The sequence below is a fragment of the Drosophila obscura genome, unplaced genomic scaffold (genome assembly GCF_018151105.1).
Source record: "Drosophila obscura isolate BZ-5 IFL unplaced genomic scaffold, ASM1815110v1 contig_1, whole genome shotgun sequence".
NCBI classification, from domain to species: Eukaryota; Metazoa; Arthropoda; class Insecta; order Diptera; family Drosophilidae; genus Drosophila; species Drosophila obscura.
Genome location: NW_024542679.1, coordinates 2,890,283 through 2,916,427, shown reverse-complemented (window position 1 = coordinate 2,916,427; position 26,145 = coordinate 2,890,283). Strand labels below are relative to the sequence as shown.

Below are 26,145 nucleotides of genomic sequence, written 5' to 3'. Positions count from 1 at the left end.
CCCCCGCACACACCTTCCCCCTCCTTATGCATTTGTATATTTTTAGAAGCAGAGAAATGTTTATGCTGCCATGTGTTTTGCCGCCGCTCTTCGGCTCTTTAGTGCCAAGGTGTATTAGAATAAGGTATTGCCTTCCTCGCTTTCCATGCTCACGTGTGCCGCTCATCCATGAGGCTGCTCTCTTGTACTATCTCACCTTCCATTTAATGTACCTTGTTATTGGCTTTTTGGTCTCTGCTGTTTTTTGTTTACGCATCATCATCTTTTGGTATTTTGTATACTGTTTGCATTTCATTTGACGCGTTGAGGTGTTTTTCGAAAGGAAATTTGCATTGGAAACGAATTCATTAGCAAATAGAAGCGAGTGGGGGGATGGGGGATGATAAATGAGGGTGTGAGTGTGTTTGTGGGTGTGGGTGTGATAGAGATGGAGGAATGCGTCTGCCAAAATATCGGACCCTGACAGTGAACATGAACAAACACGCACAAACGTGAGCTAGCAGAGCTTTTCGTTAGTCGAAGGGAGAGGAGAGAAAGGGAAAGATAAGCAGTAAAACTGTTCATTCAACTCGTTCGACAACAAGGGGGATTAGTCGACTAGAGGATACACTGACAGGTACAAGTATACCTACAATGTACATACATTATTCCTTTAAATAGTCATTCGCCACTTACCCAAGAAGTGCAGTAGAGCTTTCAAAGTACATACATGCGGTACATACGGTATGCAAATGGGCCAAATGCCAATCTACATATGTACCCAAAACAACCAGAAAGAACAAATATAGAGAGAGATACTAAATAACATTCATAATTAATACGAGTTGTAAAGAACCCCCAAGGCACAAGGAGCCGAAAATTGTTTAGCTCATAAATTTCCTAAGACAAAAATCCAACAAAGAGCCAAAAATCGAAACGCTCAAAAGCCCAAAAGCCCAAAAGCCCAAAGTGCCAGACAGAGCAAACACTCACACACATACTCGCACGGGCACTTGTCGGATGAAATGTAAGACCAGAATATGGCATAGCAGATATATTGGGGCCGAAAGTGAAGAGCATCCTAATAAAACAGAACACGGAGGAGGGCCCAGGGGGCAGAGTTCAATTCTGGTAGCATCATCAGCATCATTCTACGACAGAAGAAGCTGTTTATTGGGGCACAGAACGGCCGACGGACTTTAAGGCAGCTAAATGGGTAAACAAAATGACAAAATGACTTACTAATTTGTGACATGATCCAAGTTAACCAAACCAAGCGGAGAAATGCCAACATCCGCCGCCCTACCTTAACCAGATGCTATCTCTGTCTTCCCTTTCCCTTTCGCCACCCCCTTTCCACTGTTTATGGCTCTGGTGGTCATAGCCTTCATTGTTGTTCATGTGCTTTGTATCGCTGTGAACCAACAGCCATGCCAGGAGGGAAAGTGATCAACTCATGAGTACTCAGTAGTCTTTCCGATGCTTTTCTTCGCCAAAAGATTCCAGGTTCACTCTTGTGGAATGTAGTCACGCCCCAGGATTCCAAGTGGGTTTGCTCTATTTATATTCCAAGTTAGGATTGTACTAAGATTGAGATGATTTAAGATTCAGACAGGTCAAAGCACCTTCGCCTCCATTTCTCTTGGATTACTGGGTACATCCTTTAGTGCTTTCTCTTTTTTACTCCCTTCTGCTCCGCTGCTCGGTTTTGTTCGCTTGCCTTCTTTACTAGCTGTTGTTCCGTTTGCCGTTGGCTTTTTGTTTATTTTAAGTCCATTATACGTTATCCCTTATCCCTTCTCCCTTATGCGTTTCGTTGCGTTGCCAGTGTGTCCATGTGCCTCCAGTACCTCTTGTGTGGCTCCTAGCTACTAGCTCCTGCGGCTCCTGGCTTCCAGGTCAATTCGACTTGGTGACGTTAGCCTACTCTGATCCCTCAGATATTTCCATGCCCTTTTGCATATTTACTATGTGGTTTCCTCACAGTCATCCCTTCCCCTCAACCTGCTTAGCCCCTTGCATTGTTTTTGTGTTGCTTGCAATTTCATTAGAGTCTCTTGCCCCCCTCAGTCACTGCTCTCTTTGGGGGCATCCCAGTGCCCATCTGATGCTCTCCGAGAGAGGGGCTGCTCACCGAGACGCTGGGCAATGTCAAGTGCTGCTTTGGCAGACGGCCAGGGCACGCTAGGACGAGGCCTTCGCCTTCAATGTCCTGGCCTGGCCTGGCCTGGCCCCACGTCACATGTGGGAAGGTTGCCCTCCACACATTGAATTTGATGAGCTTTGTGGCTCATAAGACTACACATGCCAGCTGTCACTTGTAGGCCACAGAATGGTAGAAATATGTGAAATTGCAGGACCTTAAAAGGAGTAGATTTCCAGGAAAAAAGTGGGCTGCAGATTTAAGGGTTTCAATGGAGTAAGAACTGCTTGAAAGGTTTCTTTTCGAACAGTTCCAGTGTACTACTGGAAAAATGTTCCCCACTTTTAGGAGAACTTCCTCTGAACTTTTGCTCTTCATTGGATCTGCTTCATGGTCTGCTATCGTTTAAGGAATGATGGATTCCCTCACTTTAAGAAACCCTCAAGAATTCCCATTTTTCACTTAATTTTCAACAGCTTTTCAAGTACTTTGCCACTTGATATCTTTGGCTTACATTGTTTTGGAGGCACTCAATGATTTAAAATATTCTCTTTCTTTTATATTTTCTCAATTTACGAAATTACGAATCACGCACAAGCACACACACACACACACAGACTCGAAAAGAACTGCATTTGAAGCAGAGTCGAATATTTCGATGCAAATTCCGTATCGAGTGCATTTTTCGATGCTCGATGTCAGACAGCACATAAAGCACGAAGTTTATGATTGTTTATGCATACATATAGACATGTAGATATACATATGTATATATCTATCAGATACTTGCGCACATATTTGTTGATACTGATTTTTTCATTGTGTATTTGTGCAATATATTTTCATGGACAATCGCCGAGTAAACAGAAAATCATTTTCAGTTCATTGTTCGGGGAATGCTGTGCTCTTTTCTGTTTAAATTGGCAACCGGAAAAGCCGCAGCGAAATAATTGCAACATCAGATGTAAGGGAAAAGTGGCGGGGAAAATCCCTTCGATTTTTTCCCATTCTATTGCCCCCCCCCCGACATGCAGTGGCCCATAAAGAAGGGTACAATACTGTTGTTTGAGACAAAATTAAAGTAATTGAGTTGAACTTGAATTCTTTCCGTATTCGAGCGAGGCAACAAAGTGTGGCATGGCATGGCACAGGGTTCAAGGACTCCACTCCTCTCCTGCCTGAGGGGCCCAGTATCTAGGTGGTTCCATCTCATGTGTCAAAGGGATGGCTCGGGGAATTAAGCCAGCACCAGAACCAGAACCAGAACGCTCACGGATTAGAAAAATGAAAGGCAGCAGCAGCAAACATATTGAACCAAGTGCTTACACAGAAGAAGGAGAGGGGAGTATGGGGTCCTATTCGTAGAAGTTTCCATTGAATGCGTGCGTGGACTGCAAACAAAAGAGGATTCCACTAATCAGGACTCCTGAAAGACAGTTGGGCGCAGAGCAGAGACATCAGAGACAGCCACTGGGCAGCCAAGGCAGCGGTGGAGCCAAGGAAATCAATTCCATGAATAAATTAACACGCTCAACAGCTGATTGGGTTTGGCTTTTAAAGGATAAAAATACAATATATGTATTCCCAGTGCCCAGTCGCATATTCAATTACTAATTAAAGATGCCCCCCTAGATACAGATACATAAACAGCATCTGTGTGGTTACATTGGCTGGATAAATAAATATTTGGATAAATGTCTGGCAATAAGATTTAATAACAGGCAGAGATTGGAATACCCTTTCGAAAGCTCTGAGAGGATAAAGGAATTGCTGCCGCAGAACCCTTTGAATACCCCACTTATAGATAGCAAAACATGGCTGACAAAATGCCCTTAGCACTTGGCACACCCCTTGGAAAGGGTATCCTCAATGCTGGACACGGAAATCTAATGAATTGGGGTCCGAGTAAATGTGCTCAAAGCATTGCCTTAATGACATTCTGGCTAATTAGTAACGTGTTCACACAAATTAGGCATAGATTAGATGGAAGTCAGTCGATTGGGAATGTCAAAGGTGTACAGCGTATTGTGGATACAAAGATACAACGCGGAAAATGCATATTTAAAGAGCAATTAAAATGGAATTGAATGTGGCATGAATATTTCTGAAATTTAGACATGTAAACTCTCCCTCCAGCCCACAACTTTTTTCCATCAACAACAAGAACTTTGTATAAATTTACCCAAAACTTTCACAACTTTTTTTTGTAAGCCCAAACTAAATCATATTTTAATTTGCCTTTGAGCCAGTAAATTTTCTAAAAATATGCATTCATCCTCAGACCAAAAGTACAATTATAAACTACCTGTAATCCAGAAAGTTTTATTCCGATCTGGGTGAACTTTTTGCGACCATCTTTTGGCATTTAGTTGCCTCAAAGTTTTGCTGAGTAGTAAAACTTATGGAACCTGAATTCCTCGTAAAGTTGAGACCAGACCATGAGGTCCATAAGCCTGATGAGCCAGCATAAGTCCTCCTTTAAGAACAGGGACCAGGAAACCAGTGTCGGGAGCAGGTAGAGCCTATGAGCCACAAAAGTCATGCGGAAGAGGAAGTACATCCTACAACAGGAAGAGGCACAAACTAGGGAGAAGCACAACAGGAAGAGGCACAGACTCCAGGAGATAGCCTCTCTCTCTCTCCCTCTCACGAATGCCTCATAAACTTTTGTGTTTAACTAATTGCTGGGCTCGCACCACACACCGCAGCACTCTCCGCGCTCCACAGGACTCCTCCTGTATCCCCCTCCCACACCAATGGAAACACATGCAATTTTCATGCCCTGACACTAACCACACGAATGAGCAGTGGAATGAGCACTGGGATGGGTGGGGGTGCTGTGTTGCTGCCAAACAAATTTACTATCTCATTACGTATACTTAATAATTCACAAAAATTCTCATATTACGCATACGCCACGTAGCGTAGCGTTGCGGAAATGTAAATTAACCAAAAGCCAACATTGCAGTGCACTCTGCCCTACCCTCTCTCGCACTCTGACAGCAGAACCGCAGACGCGTGGGGGCGTGGTGTGGGGAGGATGAAACCAGGGGAGAAAAAAACTAGAGAAGAATAAACTGAAATTAACGTAGAAACAGAAGCCAAATGGTATGCAGAAAAAGCTTCAGTGGTTTTTTTTTAGTGGTGGGGAAACCCCATACCCTCCCTCCCGCCACTTTGGACAGGGGATGTGAGTTTTTTTGATGTCAAATATAATTAAATAATTAAGTTATTCGTTTAGATTTGGATGAATGGAAACAAAATAAATTTTCTGCACAGAAAGGAGCAAGTAAAGCTAAAAGAGCTACTAACTTGATTTTTTGCTAATAACAATAGAAATAAGTGAGGAAGCTCATGTGGATACCCTAACTGTTTATTCAGAGTTTAAGTCCTGCCACAGCTTTGTCTTCGCTATACCACCAACATCCTATACACTGGAATTATACTTTTTTATGGCTTGGAAAATGTTTTCTCTTACAAAATTCATTATACCCTCTGCAATGTATGGAATATCAGCATTTATTTCTGTTAATTTTTACATACCTGCGCGTGGGAGTGAAATACTTTAGGGAAAACAAAAACTCAGTTGTGTTTTCTTAAGAAAATTGTAGCTCCTTGTTTTCACAGGCTTTTTGTCTCTCACTTTTCTCTTTTCTCTACGAATTCTCCTTTCTTTCTCTGATTTCAATGACGTTGCGATGTTGCTCCTGCTGATGATAATTTATTTGATAATTTCGTATGCATTAAAGAACAACATCTGAGGAATGTTTTTACGTGTTTTTTGTGTTACATTTCCTTTTCTTTGTTTTCTTCTGTGAACTTTTGAACTTAAAACGTTTGCTTTTCCCTTCTTTATTTTCTTTAAACGTTGCATGCCAAATGGAATCCCCGTTTAAGGGAGAAATATTTTAAATAATTATTGTAAATTTTATTTTGTACATCGCCAGTCACTGGCCCGCTGCCTTTGCCTTTGCGTCTTCTCCTTTTTTGAGTCCTTTTCACTGGGACTTTATTTCTTTATAAAGAAAAAGGTTCTGGCAAACAAACTGTGTAAAAACTTTCCTTTTTCAGACACCCACATACACGCACACACACGAGCAGTGGCAAAAGGAAAATTCAAATTAAACTGAGATTTCTTGATGCCCCGTCCCGTTGCTCCGAGTGCGATTTTCATGGTTGACAGTTCCCTTTTTTTATGCATTTTCTGTGGCCAAAAAAAAGGGTCTTTAAAACGTAAAAGCCACAAAAACAAAAACAATAAAAAAGAGAAAAGATGGTGAAAGTTTTGTGGGGGCGAATGGAAAATGGAAATGTGACTGAAGTGTTTCAACGCGGAAGATAATTGGAAATTGGAAAAAACTTGCCATAAAATATCGTTGCAATTATTCAAAATGAGTGCTAAAAATGCTATATAGACCTTCTTCCGCTTACTATTCCCATAAATATTTGAAAATAAATGCAAATTTCTTCAATGAAAAATTTCAAATACTGGACTTGGCCACAAAATGTTGTTTAAAACATTCGATTTGTATAATTGTTTCGATTTGTGTGTGTGTGCTAGTTTTGGAATGATTAATAAATGCATAAACAAAAGATCTCCTCTGATTCGTTCATTCAATTATTCTTGCTTTTATTGGAGGTTCTGCAATGTTTTTTCATATTTTTTATGGGCATCAATTAAACGAGGAATTCAACCCAATAATTTCGGGATGTTTTTATTAAATATTCAAGCATACACATTCCCAAATAGATGATAGAAGAAATACCACTTACACGTGGCGTATACGCAATGTGGAAATTGGAAAATTGGTTGCAGTAATTTGCGAAAGGCAATTGGGCGCCAAATCAGCTGCAAGCAAATCAAATTAATTTGTTTGCTTTATTATTTGACCTACTGCAAACAGAGGGGGATGGGGAAACGGAAGGATATACGTACGGCAGGATACTAAGGACAGAGCGTGTCAAGACTGACACCAAATGCTTGCCAATTTGCATACAAAATGGGCGGCAAATTGGCAAAACAGAAATTGCTCTGCTCTGCCATTCTATTGCATAGGTGGAGGTGGAGTGGAATAGGAATTGTATCACATAAAAAAACAAGAAGCAAACAAAATGATTGAGAGCCATAAGCACACGCCATCGAGTCATCAATAGCGCAGGCAGCAGGTCCCTGCTTCCTGCCTCCTGCCTCCTGCCCTGGTGTATCCTTCATGAAATCCATGCGCCCAATTCTCGCCTGTCCTATCCGCCTCCGCATCTGCCTCCCTTCCATCAAGTGAAATCCCAATCAGTCAACGGCTTTGAAGCACAAATCAGCGCCCAGCGAAAGTCAAATTAGAAAAACAGAAGAATAATAAAAGCGAAAACAAAAAAAAATACCAAAATCAAATGCAATGGATGGGCTCTCCGACAAGAGTATACTCTCTCTCTTATTGGAAGGATCTTTCGCAATTAGAGGATATATATGGGATAAAGGATCTTTGCATCTTCTGGCTATAATATTTATTGTTTTGTGATGATTTTTTGGTCGATATACCAAACTGGATCGTCATTTCTTTACAATTACAGATGCCATATTGGTGAATTTTCGTGAGTATATACAGACATATGTATGTACCCCATTAAATACCCTTTCAATTACCGGTTATCTAGCAGTAAAAAAAAATTCACGGGAAATGAAGCGCAAAATTAGAAAATAATAAAAACGGAAGAGAGCAACAACAAAAAAAAGAGATACAACAGCAAATCTAAATCTATAAAAAAAAACATTGAAATAATAAGAATAATACTAAAAAAAACAGCTACATACTCTTACGAATAAAGATATAGGTATAGATATATATGTACTATACTCGAGGGATATAAAGCCTTTGCTGCCACTGCCACTGTTGCCAATGCTGCTGCCTGCCACTGCCACTGCTGTTGCTGCCACTTGAGCCGGAAGCGTGTTCGGCGATGAGGCGCAGGAACAACAATGAATCAGGGATTCAAGGATGCAGCCCCGTGAAGACAGCCAAGCGGCAAAGATAAACCCGCATTGAAATCGCCAAATGAATGAGAGAATATCAGAGAGCGAGAGGGAGAGAGAGAGAGAGAGAGAGTGAGAGGGGAGGAAGGAGCGAAGGGGGTTCTTCCATTTTGCCATTGTTATTACTGCTGTAATACGCTTTTGCGAGAGGAGATTACAATGTCTGATTACTTTGTTATTAATAAACACAAAAAGCGTGCCAAACACACGAACACACAAACACACACCCACACATACATACACGGATATATAGATACATTGCTATTATATAGAGGAGCATAAAGCTATCGACCCGGCAGGTACTCATTAATACATCGTTAGAGAGTGGACTGCAAAGAGCAGAAGAGAGTAACAGAAAAGAGGCAGTACTACCAGGGGGGAAAATCGAGTAGGAACTGTTATAAATAGGATGATTTGAGAGATTCGGATTCCTTAAATCAATTTAAATAAGGGAAAATCGTAAAAATCAATACGCGACGTAGATCTTCAGTTCTTTGAAATGCTCTAAATAATCCGAATATGAAAAACAATCACTTAGGATTCTATCCGATGGTTTCCTTTCTAAACGCCCATTAATCACACCTGATATACCTTTACCGTAACCCCCATTTATTAAACGTCCCCCGATGGAACCCTGGAATCAGCCAACCACCAAACCGCTGACTTTACAGCCCCCTCCTGCCACATGCTACTGCCACTGGCACTGCGCCTCCTGCCACCGCCAGAGTTCACTCCGCAACGCGTTTATTTTATCATTTTTGTGCTTTGTTAGTGAAAACGTTTTATTAATAAACTTTTGTGTTGTGTTCTGTTGTGGGGTCCACCGACGACAAAGCGACAAAACGACAGAGCAACAGAGCAACAGAGCAACAAATGGCAAACAGCAGCCTAGAGAGAGTTTTCCCTTTTGAGGGAAAATAAAGGAGACAACTAAAAATGCAGTTGATTTTGCATACAACGTTGTGTGTGTGTGTTTGCGTTGTAATAAAGTGATGGAAATACCATGGAATCTGCTAAGCCAACATTTTGTTGTCTTCCGAATGACAGTTGCAAAATGACGTACTCGAAGGAAAGACACAGATTGAATTCGTTGTTCAGCAAATATGTTGGCAAATTAATTGCATTTTAATTGTTTGAATTTAAGCGAGGAATAAGAGAAGGAGATGCTCAAGAGCAGGCTGTTTGTGTACCTAAATCAAGTGTGTAAAATTTGTCTGTTAATGCTTTCTTTTACCCCTCATTCATAAGTCGTTCATTGGTTTACAGTTGCTGGGCGCTTATTAAATTTTCTTGGCCAATTTTAATGCGCTTTTAATTGATATTTAATTTTGATTCATTCGAGTTGTTGCCCCCTCTACTGCTTACATAAGACTTTATCTTTGGAGTGGTTTTTAGCGGTGCGGGAACGACATGTTTTATGGTAATTTTGATTTATATTTTCTTGGGATTTATGGTTGTCTAATTTTTGGCGTAAGCGGGGAGAATATTAAAGTTCGTTTTCACAAAAAAGTCTCTATATTTGTTTTTTCAGTCCACTTTCGTTTAAATGTTGTGTAAAATAAAAAATATTTTTAATGCACAAATTAAAAATCTGTAATTAATTTACAACATTGAAATATCATATTATTGTTTTAAGCAATATTATTATTATGAATAGTTTTATAATTTTTGAGAAAGTTTGTTCCTGTTTAGGGACCTTTTTCATAAATTTTCTGAAGATCTGGTTTAATTCATTTCACTTTTGCGTTCTTAAATTAAAAGCTTTAAACGTTTTTCAAACTTTTTGTTTCTTTAGCGATTTTGGCGATCACACTATCCGTTTCTGATGCTCTCACCTTGGCAACACTTGCACTTGGTTTTTTCACTGGGTTTTCACAACTTTAACATATCCATAGATGGAGATGAGTACTCTCCGGAGCATTGGCTGCGACCCTTCTCCTACCGATTATCCACTGTTGCTCCTCAGCCGAGGAAGTTCCCTATCACACCCGCCGCCTACTCGTATTGTAACATTTTCCGCTGAAGTTCTTTCGGTTTCTGTTTCGCTTTCGGCAATGTTCGACCCGCAACTAACAAGAGTTTTCCTCGGCACTCGGCTTATATACGATTTTCATCGTCAAATGTCGAATGGGAAAAGCTCTGGCAGGCTTTTCCATGAGCTTTTCTCACCAGTCCATTCCATTTTTAACGAAGAGCCGCGCCGCCAATGTTTTGCTCTGGCTTTCAATTGTTTACAGGTGTTTGTTTTGGAAACAATTTTGGTTAGAATTTATGGACCGCCAACGAAAAATGAATACACGAAAATCGTCTGGAGAGTGCAATGCACCACACGGGTTCTTGGGTTCACATTTTTATTTGATTTCTTGGGTGTGTTGTTGGCCTCCCCTGAGGGAAATCATTCGTCGGAGTCGTCGGCGAATGAATGCAGACATGAACCACTTGTTGCTTTGGGGATTTTTCTGCCGCGCGGAAAAGCAGGCAAGGCGTTTCGCTCACTCTCCCTTGTGGTGATTGTTGAATTATTCATAAGCAATTCAACAACAACAACAACAGCACGACCAAGAAAACAAGGAGAAACATAAAAATCCCATTTATATTTAGGCTCAAAACAAACACCGCAGCACCGCAGAAACACTGAAACACCGAGTGGAAATAACATTTAAAACTTTTCAAATATTTATACGGCCAATTGGAAATGGTTGAATTATTGAATTGAACTCTGGCTCACAGATTGGGAGGAAGGAAAAGGAAAACTTTCTCCGAGATTGGTTAATGAAAATGTATGCCAAGAGGCAACAAGAAAAGCCCCCATCCACAAGCGGCAACAAATCAATTGCTGAGACGTTAAATGGAGATGGAGGATGGGGGTGGAGGTAGAGGTAGAGGTGGAGACCAGGTAGCCAGGCGGACAGCGACAATGTCTCCCTGCCTCACTGTCTCCGGTTCTCTATGAAAACATTTTTCTAATTTCCTGTCATCAATACAAATGAAATGTTCTTCAAGGCAACCGAACCGCATCGATTAGTCCGCTTTCAAAAGAGGTGCAAGCAGCAGTTGGTTGGACAGGAATTTGTATGTATATATATTTTATAAAATTAAACAACAGAAACAGAAATTCGTGGTGGAAAATGGGCGGGGGAGGGGCAAACATACGCGAAACGAATAGAAGGAAAGAACAGACTAGAAGCGCAGACGCTTAACCGTACGATAGTGATAGCCATCGTCCAGCAGGGCGGAGGAGTCCTCCTCGTGCTCGGGAATCTCCTCGACCACTGCATTATCATCGAGGGGGGGCAGGTACTCCTGCACGGGCAGGAGATTAGGCACCACTTGGGGCTTGCGATAGTGGTAGCCATCGTCCAGGAGCACGGCCGACTCCACCTGCTCCTTGGGCAGCAGCTCTTCGATATGTTCCAGGCTCTTCACCTCCACGGGTTCCGTGACGATCTCTGCCTCCGGTTCGGGCTCCGCTTCGGTTTGGGCTTCAGTCACGGCCTCTGTGGTGGGTGCAGCGGTGGTCTCCACAGCGATCTCCTCCTCTGTTGTGGCTATGGGTTCCTCTTGCAGCTCCTCTTGCTCCTCCACCACAGGGGGAAGATATTCGTTGTTCACGGGCGGCAGGTAGTCACGCGGTGGCTGCAGCACATGGTTCAGGGTCGCAGCATGTTCCTCAACAGGCGGCAGGTAATCCCGACTGGGCACTGGCGGCAGCACCACGGGCGGCAGATACTCCAGCGGCAGATGGGAGACGTCGCGACGCACCACCGAGCGACAGGAGACGCCCACAGCCAACAGCAGCACACAAACAACACCGAATCGTACTCCTTGCTGCAAGCAATCCAAAGAAGATGAGACTGCGTCCCCCTTTGAGGGTATCTACTTACCATTTTGATTGTATTTTTATCTGGTTCTGACCTGCTCAATTTATTTGGGCGTTGGGTTTTGCGGTTGCCTGTTGCTCTGCTCGAATTGCTGTCTGCTGTTGAAATCGCTTAACTATTTATACAAAAAATTAGCAACAAATCGAGTTCGAAGCGAACCCACATTAACACTCATTATTTTTGGGCTTAAACTTCTTCAGACTTGTTCGAGGGTTCGAATGTTCGAGGGTTTGATGGTTGGTTGGTTCGATGGTTCGCTCGATGCTGGATGGCTTAGGCCATGGCAATGGTCATTGATCGTTAAAGATCGTTGCTATGGGATGGGATGGCATCCGATGCGATCCAATCGGATTGTTTGCCCATTTGCTCCGCACTATTTGATTGCGCGCAGAATCTGTCAATATTTTCTTTAAAGATTACCCATAAACATTCCTCCTTCCGCCATTCTACAAATACTCTCAGATTTAAACTTTTTTTCTCGCTGTTTGTTGGGTATTTATTTTAGTTTTATTTTCTGAAACATTTTTTGGGGGCCATCCGCATTGTGGCGCTGCGGTTTCAATGTCAGCTATGTAAGAGACAGACGGAGAAGCGGAGTCAATGTCAAGTGTTACACCGCAATGCAAGATGACGGGGCACAAGCGATCAGAACTGTGCCACGGATAGGGTCACGGTGGATCGATCCACGAACTCGTAATTGTTGCTGCATCATCATACAGCAATTAAAGAGCTCTTATCACACATTTTAGGGGCACAAGAGCCCAAGCAGCGCTCTTTAAGCGGCTTAAAAATTAAATTGAAAACGAGAAACTCCACAAATCGAAATTGAAATGAAAATGAAACTGCACAAAAGAAAGAGCGAAAGAGAGCGATAACGAAAGAGAGTAGGAAACAGGGAAAATACTGAACGAAAGCAAAATGGAAGGAAGAATGTATTCAATCAAATGCCACAAATCCATTTTGCCAATAAAAATATTAGTCCACAGATGCAAAATAAAATAAAAAGAGATCTTTCTTGAAGGAAACGAAGCTGGGAATATCCTGGAAATAGAAGAAATATTCCACAGACAAAAAACGATTGAGATTCGTGACACACGATAAATCCGTGAAATATATACATACATATATAGAGATATACATATACATAGAGAATATCTACACTTATTTTATGGGGTAGGTCTTCCCTCCACCTGTTTTTCGTTGCGGTTGTCCGATTGCAAGCCGACAAAAAAAAAGTTCAACGTTTTTTTATGTTTTCGCCCGAATGCCAAACAAAAAGAGAAACCAAAACCAGAGAAAAAAATTGATCCACTTTTTTTATATTCTATTCTCTATTACGAACGGTGTGGTGGTGTCACCTCCCAATACCCCCTCCCTCTCATTTCGATTCCGTGTAATTTTTCTTCCTTTTTCCCGAGGTATACGCATGCCGCGGATTAGTAGAAATTGAAAAACTTCCCCACAATGGAAGCCCCTCTGCGGGCCAATTGGTGGCAGAGTGCCATCAGTGGATAGGATACCTGTGATGGATTTTCCACTGCTGTCCAGAACCGCGTTTCCTGTGCCTCCGCTATCCGTTTGCCTAATAGAAAAACTAAATATTTAGTTAGGAGTTTTAACTAAAACGGCTTCAACATGGTTCAATACCTATCGCGGTCTGTTTGAAAGCACAAATGGATTCGAGTTTGGGGCGAAACTCTTTAATACTCTTCCCAATGAATGGCTCCCATGATACATAAAAGAAATTGGAATCTAGTCTTATTTATTCCGAATTACAACTCCATTGAAAGCAACAAAAATAAGTTTCTTTGCTCGAAGCTCCATCAAATATCTTATTAAAATCCAAATACCTTGTTGAAGGAAGTACAAATTGTTGGGCAACGGAAAATATCCCTGAAATTTAGGCTCATGGTAGGGATTAGTGCAGGCTGCAGTTTCAGGGGGGAATTGCAGGCGGAATAACATGGACGAATTCCTATTGGGTATAGCCATAGATGGTGTAACCAGCGTAAACGAATTTTTGTTCAATCGGCTGCCACTTGGGGCATTTTGCAGCAGCAACAAGAGCCGAGCACCGCAACAGCAGCACCGAAAACCAAAGAAAATACACACCGAAAAAATAAAGCAAATGTATTGTGTGGGAAAACCCAAGAGTGAAAAACTATTCAAATTCAGCTAATGGACCACCAATCGAAGGGCATCGAGAACATGAGCTCACATGAGTGGAAAATGCCGGTGAAGAGAGAGAGTGGAAAGCCTTCAGTTATGCTGAAGAGAAGGGAGTAGTGTTGTCAAGGGGCCTACTCGAACGGAGATTTATGAAAATGCCATTCGAATATTTGCATTGATTTTAGCTTGAATTTCTTTGCAAGAATGGTTTACCCTTCGGATGCAGTTTATAAGCCAAATAAATCTGTATTTTCCACTAATTGAAGACACAAATCCTTATCACTGCAGCTGGGAGGCGTCCTCCATGAAACTTTGATTGATGTTTGCTCCCCTTGGTGTCGAATGGTGTCGAATTTGCATGCAAAACTTGTGAACTACACATCCCAGAGAGACAGAGAGCTGTGCCATGCCATGAAATATGCAACAGATGGAGACTGAGATGGCAAACAAATTAAAAGCAATGCCACGTGGCGCCTGTCAACTCTTAACACATTACGCTCCAATTACGAGAGGAGGTCCCACTCCCAGGCAGGAGTCCTGTGTGTATGTGCGTGTGTGTGTGTGTGTGCTTTGAATATCACTTTCCGCATAATAAAATCATTGAGTCATCGGCTTTTCGTTGCCTGTCGCCTTATGCAAGGCACTTTGGCAGGATCGCAAAAAGCGACTGAAAGCCTCAGCCTCGCCTCTCTGAAGGAAAATGCAATGCATATTAAGCAGGCAGGAAGCCAGGCAACTTCAGGATTAAAGAGCAGAACGGAAAAGAAAATTCCAAAAGGTGTGAAACCACACAAAAAAAAAAAAAAGAAAGATGCAAAATTTAATTACAATTTAAAGGTGGCGGCTGCTGTCAAACCCTTCTCTCTGTCTCTCTCTCTCTCACACCATTTTGGGTCTACACTGAGAGAAAGTGGCAACTGTAACAGATTAAAGCACAGGGAAATTTGAGATAAATGTATTTCTTTGTGGAACTCAATTAATTTGGAATTCCTCAAGGGTTTTGCTTTCTTCTTTTTCCGTTTTTTTGGTTTTGCTTTTTCTTTTACTTTTGCTTTATTTATTACGTTTCTATTCGGGGTTTTGCTGTTGATTTCCCTCTGTTCTCTATGGCTTTCCCCTGGGGTTTTTCCTCCACTTTTTGGCATCTTTTTTTAAGATGGCACTGTCAAAGCGAATTTAATTGTCTCAATTATGCGCTAAATATCGCCCAACTTCAGCAGAGCTTCCAACTTCAGACCCAAATCAAGATGAGGTCAAGCGGCTTGTAGAACCCTTTCTCTACGCCAAAAAGAGAGAGAGTGAAAGCAGAGGAAAGGCGACGACAAGCGAACTTCATTGAAGCAATTTTCACCTCCTTTCAGTGGAGAAGAATAGACGAGACGAGCGCCAGTAACCAAGTGACTTACTAAAAAGTTAACGCCATTTTGTGGCAACTTCAAAAAGTTTCCTTCAACCCGTTTTGCCCTGAAGGAAAGGAATCTTATTCTCCATCTATCTTCTGCTGGCATTGTGTTGCCCCTGGATCCACGTTCCCTGGTTCCCTGGCTGCCTGCTTCATGCCACAGTTGAATGCACTTTTGTGCCTTCATTAGCGAAGTCCTCGCGCTAAGGAAAAGCCCACAGGCCATACGGCCAAGGAGCACGATAGAGCACGACACCCTGTACAGAGCGAAGAGACTTTTCTTGGCTACTGAAATCCCTGTGAATTCTTTGGTAAATAAACTTTCATTAGAATCATTTTGAGTTGAAGTAGAAAATTATGAAATTTCATTAAGCCAAAACTATGGTTAAGCGTTTAGGGAGGGACAGAGACAGCTTCCAGCCCAAGAGAGAGTAGGAAGCTGGTAGCTGGTAGCTGGTATTTGTAGTACAGAATATACATATGTACAAATTTTAATTGTAATACTTATTAAATGTATGTATAGGTGTATCCCATTTTGGGGCAGCAACAGCTTATCTAAATAGATGACACCTCCTGTGTCCCATGTCCTACACAAACAGGGCATCGCATTAGACACACAGTTACTGGCGTGTAATGCGGCGTATACGTAATTTGCTTAACAGGTAATTAAAAAACAACACACGACCTTCCCCGACCCCGATCCCGCCCCTCTACACACCCCTCTTCCACCTGCTACACACACCTGCAGTGCAGTCAAAAACGTTCCATAATTTCACACTTAGCTGAGCAGCCATTTCGTTGGGGAATTTCCACGCCCCATGCGACAACCTCTAATCAAAGAATTTCCATCGTATTTTCAGCTGTAAGCCAACAAAATTAACTTTGAGCTCAAATAAGGAATCTTCTATCTGTTTATCTTTGGGAAAATAAAACAACATTAAGAATGAGAGACCTTCAAGCGAACTCTTAATCAAATTTCCACCGATTTTAGTCCGAATTGCTGTCTATTGAATTAACAACATTTTATTAGAGTAATTCTGTAAAAGTTGATTTTCTTGTGTCCAAATCCTTGGAAAACCTAAACAACCCTCTGCGAAAAAGGGATATCGAAAGAGTGACGACCTGACATGTCGCCAACCAAATAGAATTTCTATTGCGCAAATAGGGGAAATTGCACAAATATTGAACGGAAATATCCTGCGGCTTTGGCTTTGGGCTACCACTGGCCCCTGTCTATTGACGCACGGAAAATTTAATTTTCATTTCCCAGGGACCCCAAAAGGAGTTGCTGCTGTGTGTTCTGTTCGCCTGTGTTTGTGTGTGTGTGTGTGTGTGTGTGTTGTGTTGTGGCATAATGAGTGGCAAGTGGAAAACTTTAATACCTCGGGATTGTCAGTTTTGAGATGTCAGTGGAGAGAAAGAGAGGCGGTGGCGGAGGCGGAGGGGGAAGCAGAGTAGGTGTCATGTGTGTGTCCCTTGGCCGCAGGAATTTCCATCCTTTGTGAGGAGACCGCAATAATGTCCTTGTCCTGGCTATCCGTGTGTGCTGTGGGATTCTCTGCGTATACGTGTGTGTGTCTGTGTGTGCGTGGATGTTAACCCATTTCGCGGTAGACGTTTACAATTTTACACCGAAACTAATTATATTTAACTCTCTCTCTCTCGCACACTCGCACACTCGCACACTCTCTCTCTCTCTCTCTCTGTCTGTCCGAGAAGAGTGGCCATGCATTGAGGATGATGCCTCAACAGAATCTGTTTATGTAATGCATATTAAAGTGGTCTCCAAATCTACCCACCCTTTCCACCCTCTCGATCTGTCCTTCCCCTTCCTTCGTTGTTGCTATATTTTGTTTTGTTGCAGTGGAATACTTAATGGTAATGGCAACTGGTGTGTAATTTCCAATTAGGCTCAATTTACAGCGTTCTTGGTCGCCGCCGCCGCTAGACAAAGCGGAACGGAATGCGGCAAATTGCTGGCTACAAGTTAATCAAAGTAACATTCTCTACTTTCCCCCTACCCACCCTCAACCGACCCCCTGAACACTCTTCACAAATGGTACATATATAGAGCAGAAAAGGACACCGTGAAGATGCCCAGAGCAGGAAACACATCAAATGTTACTCTTTTTAAAGAGATCTTGAGAGAGCGATAAAAATAGAAAAGTTAACTAGATAAAAGGTGGGTGGGACTCCTAGGAGAGGGAACCCCTCGAAGAACTCGAAGGAAATGAGAATTGAAGGAGGGAAACGAAAGGGCGTTGGAAAAACACTCGAGTGAAATGATAGAAAAAGACTCGAATGAAATAAAAATGCGACTAAAATTTGACATTAGAGAATGAGACTGGTAGAAAAAAAAGAGTCAGCAAAAAATAAAGAAATGCACGTGTAGAATATAAACCAAATACTGCACAAATATATATGGAATTTATCTGAAATATATATATTAAAGATGTAAAAATACACCTTCAATAAAAAGTGAAAATTTACTAAAATAATTATGAACGAAGAATTTTAAATTGCTGAAATAAAATGGTAAATATGAATTAAATTTGAAAAATAAGTGAAAAATTTATGGAAAAGAACAGAATTTTTGCATAAAATAAATCTAAAGGAGAATGCTCAAAGCTAAAATAAAGCTAAAGTATGTGAAGTGCTTTTAAAACTTTAAAACGTGCCCCCCCCTAATGAATGCCCAATGCCCATTTTCCTGTCTCACCCTCTAAATCAAAGCAAAACTTTTACTTTGAATGCGATATCAGCTCTCCGCCTGTTTTCCGTTTGCCGTGTCCATCAGGTGAAATTGTCCGTAAGCTGTTGCCACACACACACATACACCAGAAGTCAAGAGGCAGGATACACGGAGAGGGGGCAGGCCGACAACTAATTAAATCGACAACCTGATGGCTACAAAAATTTAATTGAAAGGAATCTGCCGCTTAACAATTTCAACAAACAAAAGAACAGCACAGAACAACAAGGCACAGGAGTGGGTGGGACCTCCACGCCGTGTCAGTGTCCAGTGTCAGTGTCTGTTTGCCACTCAAATTGAAACGCTGTGTGGCACACACAAACCAGACACACAGCCCAGTACAGACACCCTCATACAAAAGTCATTTAAGCGACACGCCAATTGTTGCGTTGCTCTCTCTCTCTCTCTCGCTCCTCCAACAATTATTTCATATTAAAAAGTACAGAGAAAGTAAGGTTGCAAAATGAAAAGGAAAACAAATGGGCGAATAATTAAAAGTTAATTGAAATTGAAAAGCGTCGAAGGGAGGACACTGACACGATACTCTCCCTTCCCCTCCACTGCCCTACTCTCGATCCGAATGAGAACCAAATTAAAAGTATATAAATCCAGACAGCTTATGGGTCTGTGGGACTGACTCCATCCGATGTGATGTTCACCTCTGTCTCCGACGTCTAATTGAAACCGAATCATTATCCTGGCTGGCACACAGTCTCCACTGCCACTGAATGTTGAATGTTACATTGAACCCGCGGCACGCTCCGTAGAATGCTGCACCTGCAATTCCAGGCTTATTTGTTAATTTTCAGAAAGAAATGGGAAAACTCCCACAGAACGCAGAAAGCGATGGGGCCAGCCATGTGATGGGCGTGAAAGCGAGCAGATTAGTTGATGATACAGGTGCAAATCTCTTCTGCGTGTCACGCTGCCATCCATCCCCTGGCAGAGTTTTTCGTGGAGCTTCTGATTCGGATTCGGGCAAACAAACAGATCGACAAACAGAGCTGCGGGAGGGCAAGGCAAACAGAATCAAATTGTTGCTGTTTGTTGACCTACGAGTTGCCCCCTCTTCAGATCCCAACCTCCCTTCGTTTCGACTTTATTCTTATTTGTTTTCATTTTCATTTCTTGGCAAAAGCGAAGCGAAGAAATGCTGCTTTTGGTCGCGCCGTTAGGTGTCTGGGGAAATTAACAAAGCCGCAGGTGTATAGGTGCACTGCTCCTGCCCCCGCTCCTGCTCCAGCACCCTCCCTTTGCTTTTTTAATGAAATATGAATGGAGGGGGCAAAACACTTGAACAGCAGCATTAAACGTCAAATGTCAGCACAAACGTCAGGAAATTCTCAAAGGTTGAGCATCAAGCATACGCAACACTGAGCAGAGAAACAATAAATTCTCGTTTCCTACCCTACCCTAATCTACCCAAACCCACCCACCCTTTTTTCCCAGCTCTCAGTTAATTATCGCGAGCCACTGCACCGCTAATTGGAGTTTAACCTTCCAGAAAAGGGAGCCACAAGCCACGAGGCAAGGGGCGTGGCTGTTTTATTTTTGGAATTTTTATTTACATTTAGTTAAATTCCCAGAGGGGGTGTATACTCGTATTCTTTGCCATAAGAAAATTGCTTTAGTGTCGCATTTCTTATCCTCGCTGCGCTGCTTTATAATTGCTAAAGCTTCGATTTAGATTTTGTCAACGTCTCCTGCTGCGCAGTGTCTGCCCGGTTCGTGTCTGGAATTTTCCCAACACGCCATTTCTGGCTACATAAATTTAAATTGAATTTTAAATATTAACAAGCGGCGCCAAAGGACACCTTAAACGAGCAAGAAAGCACTCCGCTTGCGTGTGCCGAAGCATCAGATGCTCTCTCGAGTAATTCCTTCCTACGGCTGACACAAAAAACAAATCAAAACAATCATACCCCTCCATATGCATATGCCAAGGGTATCCCAGAAGGACCGCCTCTGTCCGTGTCTGCCTAATAAATACGTTTGCTGTGCCATCGATTTTTGGCTCGTCTTGCCATACATTTTCGTCTCGAGTTTATAAATATTTATGCGTAGCATTTTCGGGGGCTTGCTTTACTCATGATTTCCGTCTGGCTCCACAGATAAATGGATGGTCGCGATGGGAAAGGCTCTTTCGTGGTGGCGGGTCGGAAAGGGGAAAACTATAAGTTAATGCGAGGGAAAATGCATAATGGATGCAGGATGAATGATGGATGAGCAGCGGGACGGGATGGGATCATATTTATGTATGTATTTTGGCAGCTGTGACAATGTTGACAGAGCAATGAACAAATATCAATTTATGGAAACAGACACTCACCTGATGCTTTGCCAAGTGGGTCCAATGTAATCCTGGATTATCCCCATTTGTTAGTTGTGACGTCACGTACATATGCACTCCTCACTCCACTTCTTATTTTCAGAATCTCTTGGGGCCATAAGCCGCTTCCCTGCTGCTGCTGCTGTCTCTGCCACGACTGCAAGGAAAATAAACAAAATCCAAAATTTTTCGTCATAAAAATGTTAAATAACGTTAAATAATATAACCCCAAACACTAACACGCAATTGTTTCACATTTTAACTTATTTTGCAATACATTTACACGCATTTTAATAAAATTTTAGAGCAAAATTTAACTGCGGCACTTTTTTCTGCGACTCTTTGTTTTTGTTGTTGTCTCTGTCGCTCTTGTGATCGTGAACTGTGAACTACTGAGGCTGGTTCAGTATATCGAACTAGCTCGATTATCGATTACTACGATCGAAAATTCGAATTTGAATTCAAATTTGAAATCTATCAATCTGCTCCGTGATAAGCTCATCATCCGGCTCATCTAGCGCCCACTCCCCGCCCAATTACCAGCGGAAGCTCATCAATTTTTCAAGAACTCGTGACAGCCCAAAGCGACTTTTGCTCACATCATCTATCCCACTGTCGGTATCTTGTCAGCAGAACAGCAGCAGCAGCAGCAGCAACAAGAACAGACACATGTAGCGGTGTCTTAATTACCAGCCGCAAGCTGTTGCCATTAACAACAACTTTTGGGGATTGGAATGAGGCGGGCTGGGGCTAACCTCTTCGATAAGCAGCTTTGGGCTTAGGCCCTCCAGAGCCTCGTTTCAATTATGTTGTCAAAAGCCAAAACCAAACGACCGACTGACTGCAATTTATAGTCCAATTAATTGGAAGTCACGTCACCGCAAATACAGAATTAAATGATTACCAATGCGATGCTGGTCCTGTCGTACCACAGATTATCCTGATGGCTGAGTGAGTGGCAGCGTGCAGGCAAATTTGTTAACAAAAAAGGATTTCCGTGTCGAGATTTGCAAGAGGATGAATACGAGTAGCAGCTGCCAGGAGCAGAAAGAAAGTAATTTAAATTTGTAAATCGATATGGTTGACAGCGGCGGTAGCCTGAACCCTTTTTTTCTCTCTTTTTTTTGGCACCCATTTGAAAATTTATAAATATTTTAAGTTAATAAATGCGGCGCCAGCGGCTGTTTACGTCTGCTCTAGGAGGCTTCTGCAGCTCCTGAAAGGAGCCAAGTGCCCCCAAAATTTGCATAAACTAAAGGGGAAACTTCCACTACACTCCACTCTCAACAGTTTGGCTGGGGCTGGGGCTGGGGCTCGGGCACTGACTGTGTGGCTGTCCTTTTTGTGAGCCTTAGCAAATATTCTCAAGTTGGCTGTCAAGAGAGCCGCGGGCTTTTTATGCTTTCCGCTTTCCACCTTTGCTCTGCTCTCTGTCGAAATGAAAGGAAAGGCAAGGAAAGGAAAGAGTTTTCCCTGCCCGGTTTTCCAAGTTTTTCCTTACAGCAGCTTTAACGGCTAATGGCCGCTGAGCTGCGACTGAGAACGCTTTAAGCTGTTGCCCTGACATACGCCCAGGCCCTCCCTTTCTGTTCTCTTCTCCGTTTTGTGGGTCTAGTTTCATTGACCCAACATGCAAATTGACTGTGAAACGAAACAAATGTACAAGTTCTGCCTTGCTACTGGTTTCGGGATTATCTGTATCCACAGACACCACCGAAAAAACAGACATAGAAAACTTTTACATTCGTATAAAAACAGAATCGGAAATCAGGAGTCAAGCACCAGGGCGGACGGGGGACCAAAAAAATCAATGAGGCTGCCACAGTTTATGGCTCAACATATCCTAGATGGCATATGGCTGTACTTTTCGCTATAAATTATTCCCAACACAGAGAAGCTGAAGGCGAGGCAGGACGAAGCGGAAGGACTCCTCTCCTCGCCTCGCCTCGCACACATAAAATATTGTACATGAGTGGCTTTTATGCAAAGAAGCTGTGGCGACACCCCCTCACACCCACACCCCTCGGAATTTGTTAGAGCATGGGCCAAGAGAGAGCAACAAGTTAGGGTCATAAGAAAAAGAAATATTGCGTGGCTGGAAAACTTTAAGAGCAAACGGAAATTGTTGCCAGCCTTTTAGGCAGACAGCCAGACCAGACCAGACCAGAGAATGATTTATCTGCGCAGAGTTTATGCCCATAAAAGCGGGGTGGCAGTGAGGCAGGGAGGCAGGGATAACCATAATCATAACACCAGAACTCCCCCTTCATTAACAATTCATTAAAAGCCACCACAAAAAATTAAAATCCACCTAATCGCGGAAATTTATCCTCAAAAGTGAGGATGTTAAACGGGGGGTCTCACAATTCGATAAAGAAGCTTGATAAAGCAGCAAAGAAACTGGCAGCATAAAGAAATAAATAAAAACAGAAGGACTGTTTTTAGAGTCTTTCCCATGGGAAAACCCTTCTACTGGGGTAGTCATATATGGCATGTATTTTCACAGAGTATTTGCCAGGTCGCCATGGCATTTTTCGGCTTACAGCTAAGCCGCAGCCTCGAATTTTTGCATGTAAAATTAAATATGCACAATTAAAATTATGACTATTTAATGGGGCAAATCAACGTTTCGTTTGTGCAACCAAAGGGAAAACAAAACGTGCAAAAAGCGAAAAGCGCAATCGATAAGTAATTTCCGCAACAAGTTCTGATGGCATTTTCATTGGCTCTGACACTGTGACACGTGTGTGCGTGTGTGTGTGTGTGTGTGCATGTCTGTGTTCTGCTGGTTAAATAAGTATTTTGTAATTATTCATAAATATCAGATGAGGCTGCCCTGATAAATTAGCTTTATATTTATAGAAATAACAAAGCAAAGCAGAGCTCTGCCAGAGAGCCCTACCAGAAACTCTTCCGCAAATTAACACCTCAAATGTAAATCAAATAAAAATCGAACAGAAATAGAAATAGAAACAGAAATGAAAGAAGGAAAGGTCAAGCCTCGCAGCGAGGGCCAACAATTGAGAGCCGAGAGCCGAGAGCCGAGAGCCATGCCACTTGACATTGTCCAAAAGCGAAACTGAAGCAAAGACCCAGAGCTGCGTCGTCGCTGGCTCTGCCTCTGCCTCTGCTCGGCCACTCGAGAGGCCACTCCACAGAAGAGGCTTCGCTTGTCTTTGCTTGGTTTTTTGTTGTTTCTCTAATTATGCGACTCTGGCTGCTGGCCGCTGGCCGCTGGAGTCCAAATACTTTTTTTGGCTATAAATTGAGCAGCTGGCAGGCAGAAAGGCATCAATCCGCTCAGGCAACAGCAACAGCAGCAATTGCAGCAATCAGCGAAATCCCCGAAAAATCTAATCTTGAAAAATGGTGAGCACTGGCTGGAGGATTGGGACTACCTCCTGTGCATCCTGTATCTGAATCTCCGCTCTCTTCTCTTTCGAACAGAAAATCTTCTCTCTCGGTAGTGTCCTCGCCCTCTCGGCTGTGGCTAGTGCCGCTCTGGCTGCGCCCCAACTGGAGTCTCGTCTGCGTCGTGATGTCTCCGAGCTGGTGGATCCTGCAGCTGCAGCGGCAGCAGCACCCGTGGAGTATCTGCCTCCAGGCATCACTGAGGCCGCTCTGCTGGAGGAACCACTGCCTGTGGATGCTGATGCTGATGCTGAAGCTGAAGCTGATCCCGAGGGCACCGTCCTGGGCGGCGAGGGCTACGAGTACCGCACTGTGCGCCGCCTCAAGCTGCGTCATCGCAACCGTCGCGATGTCTCTCACTTGCAGGTGCAGGCTCCTGCCCGTCAGTATCTGCCCCCCAGTCAGGCCTATCTGCCACCAGCTCCTGCTGCTCCTGCCGCACCTGCTGCACCCATCGATGACACCGAAGAGGTGGTCTCTGCCGTCGAGCCAAAGCTGGCGCTCGCTCGGGAGTATCTGCCGCCCGTGGAGGTGAGCACTGAAGCGGCCCCCCTGGAGGAGACCACCACACCGCTGCCGGAGGAGCCCGAGGCCGATGTCCGTGTGGTGGATGTGCCCGCCAATGGCGGCGCCGGGCAGCTGCTCCAGGATGGCTATCACTACCAGCAGCCGGCGGAGATGCCCGCAGAGCTGCGCGAGGCGGTCCGCGAGTATCTGCCGCCTCTCGGGGATGAGGCTGTAGTCGTGGAGGGTCCTGCCGATGGCCAGAGTGCTGTCCTGACCAACGACGGCTACCAGTACCGTGCCGTCAGGCGTTACAGATTTTAAATTTCTCAATTTCCCCTCGACTTGCATTAACTTTTCCTCTTCTTTTACCTTACAAATTGTTTGTTGATTTTTAAATAAAGTTTTGAAGTTTTTAAAAGCTAAAAGCAAGAAAATATTTTCTTAAGCCGAAAGCGAAAGTTTTGCTTGCATTTCGGCATTTGCCTTCCCTTATTTTCCCGGCAAATATTAAGCTAATGCAGTGGGGATCCAATTGGGAGACAGCAAATATCCAACAGGCACTTTGATGGCCAGACTCTGATGCGGAATTATCATCAGGAGCAGCAACTGGCTTATATCTATGGCAGGAGCAGTTTGTCTGCCCCAAACAAACTTCACATCACAGAGATTCCAGGAACAGGACTACATCGCCTGCACCTCATGTTCTCCTCATGTTATGTGTCATCCTGCTCATCCTGGTTTAGTGGCAATCAAAGGCAGTACATCACCAATTAGCTGGATTTATGTGTGGCAATCTCTCTCCTCACCCGCTCCCTTTAAGCCTTTCAATATGTAGAATCATTGCAGCTCTTTTTATAGCTTCTCCTGCTGCTCCGCCTCTTGGGTTGGGTTGCCATGACCGCCTTTGGTGGGTGGGCGGCTTAATTAATGCACTTGCGCGTTAATTCAACTCAATGGCAGGAGGCAGTGGCAGTGGCAGGAGGCGGCAGTGTCGGCAGCCAGAAGAACAGCATTAAGTGCTCACTCAAGTTAAATTACTTTGACTGATGAATGAAGGAGCAACAGCAGCAGCAGCAGCAGCAGGAGGACCTGCAGCAGCAGAACCATCCATCCAATCCCGGAAGAGAAGCAGATAATGACCAGCTCGACATTTTTACACACTCTCACAGCGTGCAACGATTTCCGCTTGAATAAACTTTCTTCCTTCGTTCGCTTCTTGGTTTTTTTTGGTCTCTTTTTAATTATGAAATCAATTGTGCGAAATTCAATTAACGTCCTTGCACTTTTCACTGCACAGCAGGGGGGAGGATTCCCATTGGATTCGCATCGTATCGATGCTTGGAGCATTCTCAGTTTTCATTTCAACATCTGCACAAATATGATAAACTTTCCCCAGCATCATAATCATCATCGTTTGCCGCTTGTTTATTTTTGGGATGTCCGCTCTGCCTCTGACAGCCCGCTTATTGCATATTGTCACAAAACTGTCTCGTTTCGAGATATATCACAAATCACAAGAGCAACAAGCGGCCACAATCGCTTCG

At 43.2% G+C, this 26,145-nt stretch overlaps 3 protein-coding genes across 5 annotated transcripts in view; 1 reads left to right on the top strand and 2 right to left on the bottom strand.

Annotated features, from left to right (window-relative positions):
* LOC111077353 (adenylate cyclase type 5) overlaps positions 1-20,705 on the bottom strand; it is a 47,790-nt gene extending 27,085 nt beyond the window's left edge. The window contains exons 1-2 of one of the 3 annotated variants that reach the window (XM_022371599.2): positions 9,986-10,207; positions 5,666-5,832 (exon numbers count right to left, since the gene is read on the bottom strand). The gene's annotated coding sequence lies outside the window, so the exon portion shown is untranslated. Of the gene's footprint in view, positions 1-5,665; positions 5,833-9,985; positions 10,208-20,683 lie in introns of those variants that run through there. The other 2 variants (XM_022371597.2, XM_022371598.2) reach the window with 2 other exon arrangements.
* On the bottom strand, positions 11,299-12,111 carry LOC111077356 (YLP motif-containing protein 1). Its single transcript, XM_022371601.2, has 2 exons — positions 12,035-12,111; positions 11,299-11,978 (listed from the first exon to the last, which is right to left on the bottom strand). Exons 1-2 carry the CDS (start codon positions 12,035-12,037, stop codon positions 11,331-11,333), a joined length of 651 nt encoding a protein of 216 aa, XP_022227293.2. The 5' UTR covers positions 12,038-12,111; the 3' UTR covers positions 11,299-11,330.
* On the top strand, positions 17,006-24,953 carry LOC111081730. Its single transcript, XM_022377867.2, has 2 exons — positions 17,006-17,056; positions 24,131-24,953. The coding sequence occupies exons 1-2, from the start codon at positions 17,006-17,008 to the stop codon at positions 24,920-24,922; spliced, it is 843 nt and encodes a 280-aa protein (XP_022233559.2). The 3' UTR covers positions 24,923-24,953.
* The last annotated feature ends 1,192 nt before the right edge of the window (positions 24,954-26,145 follow it).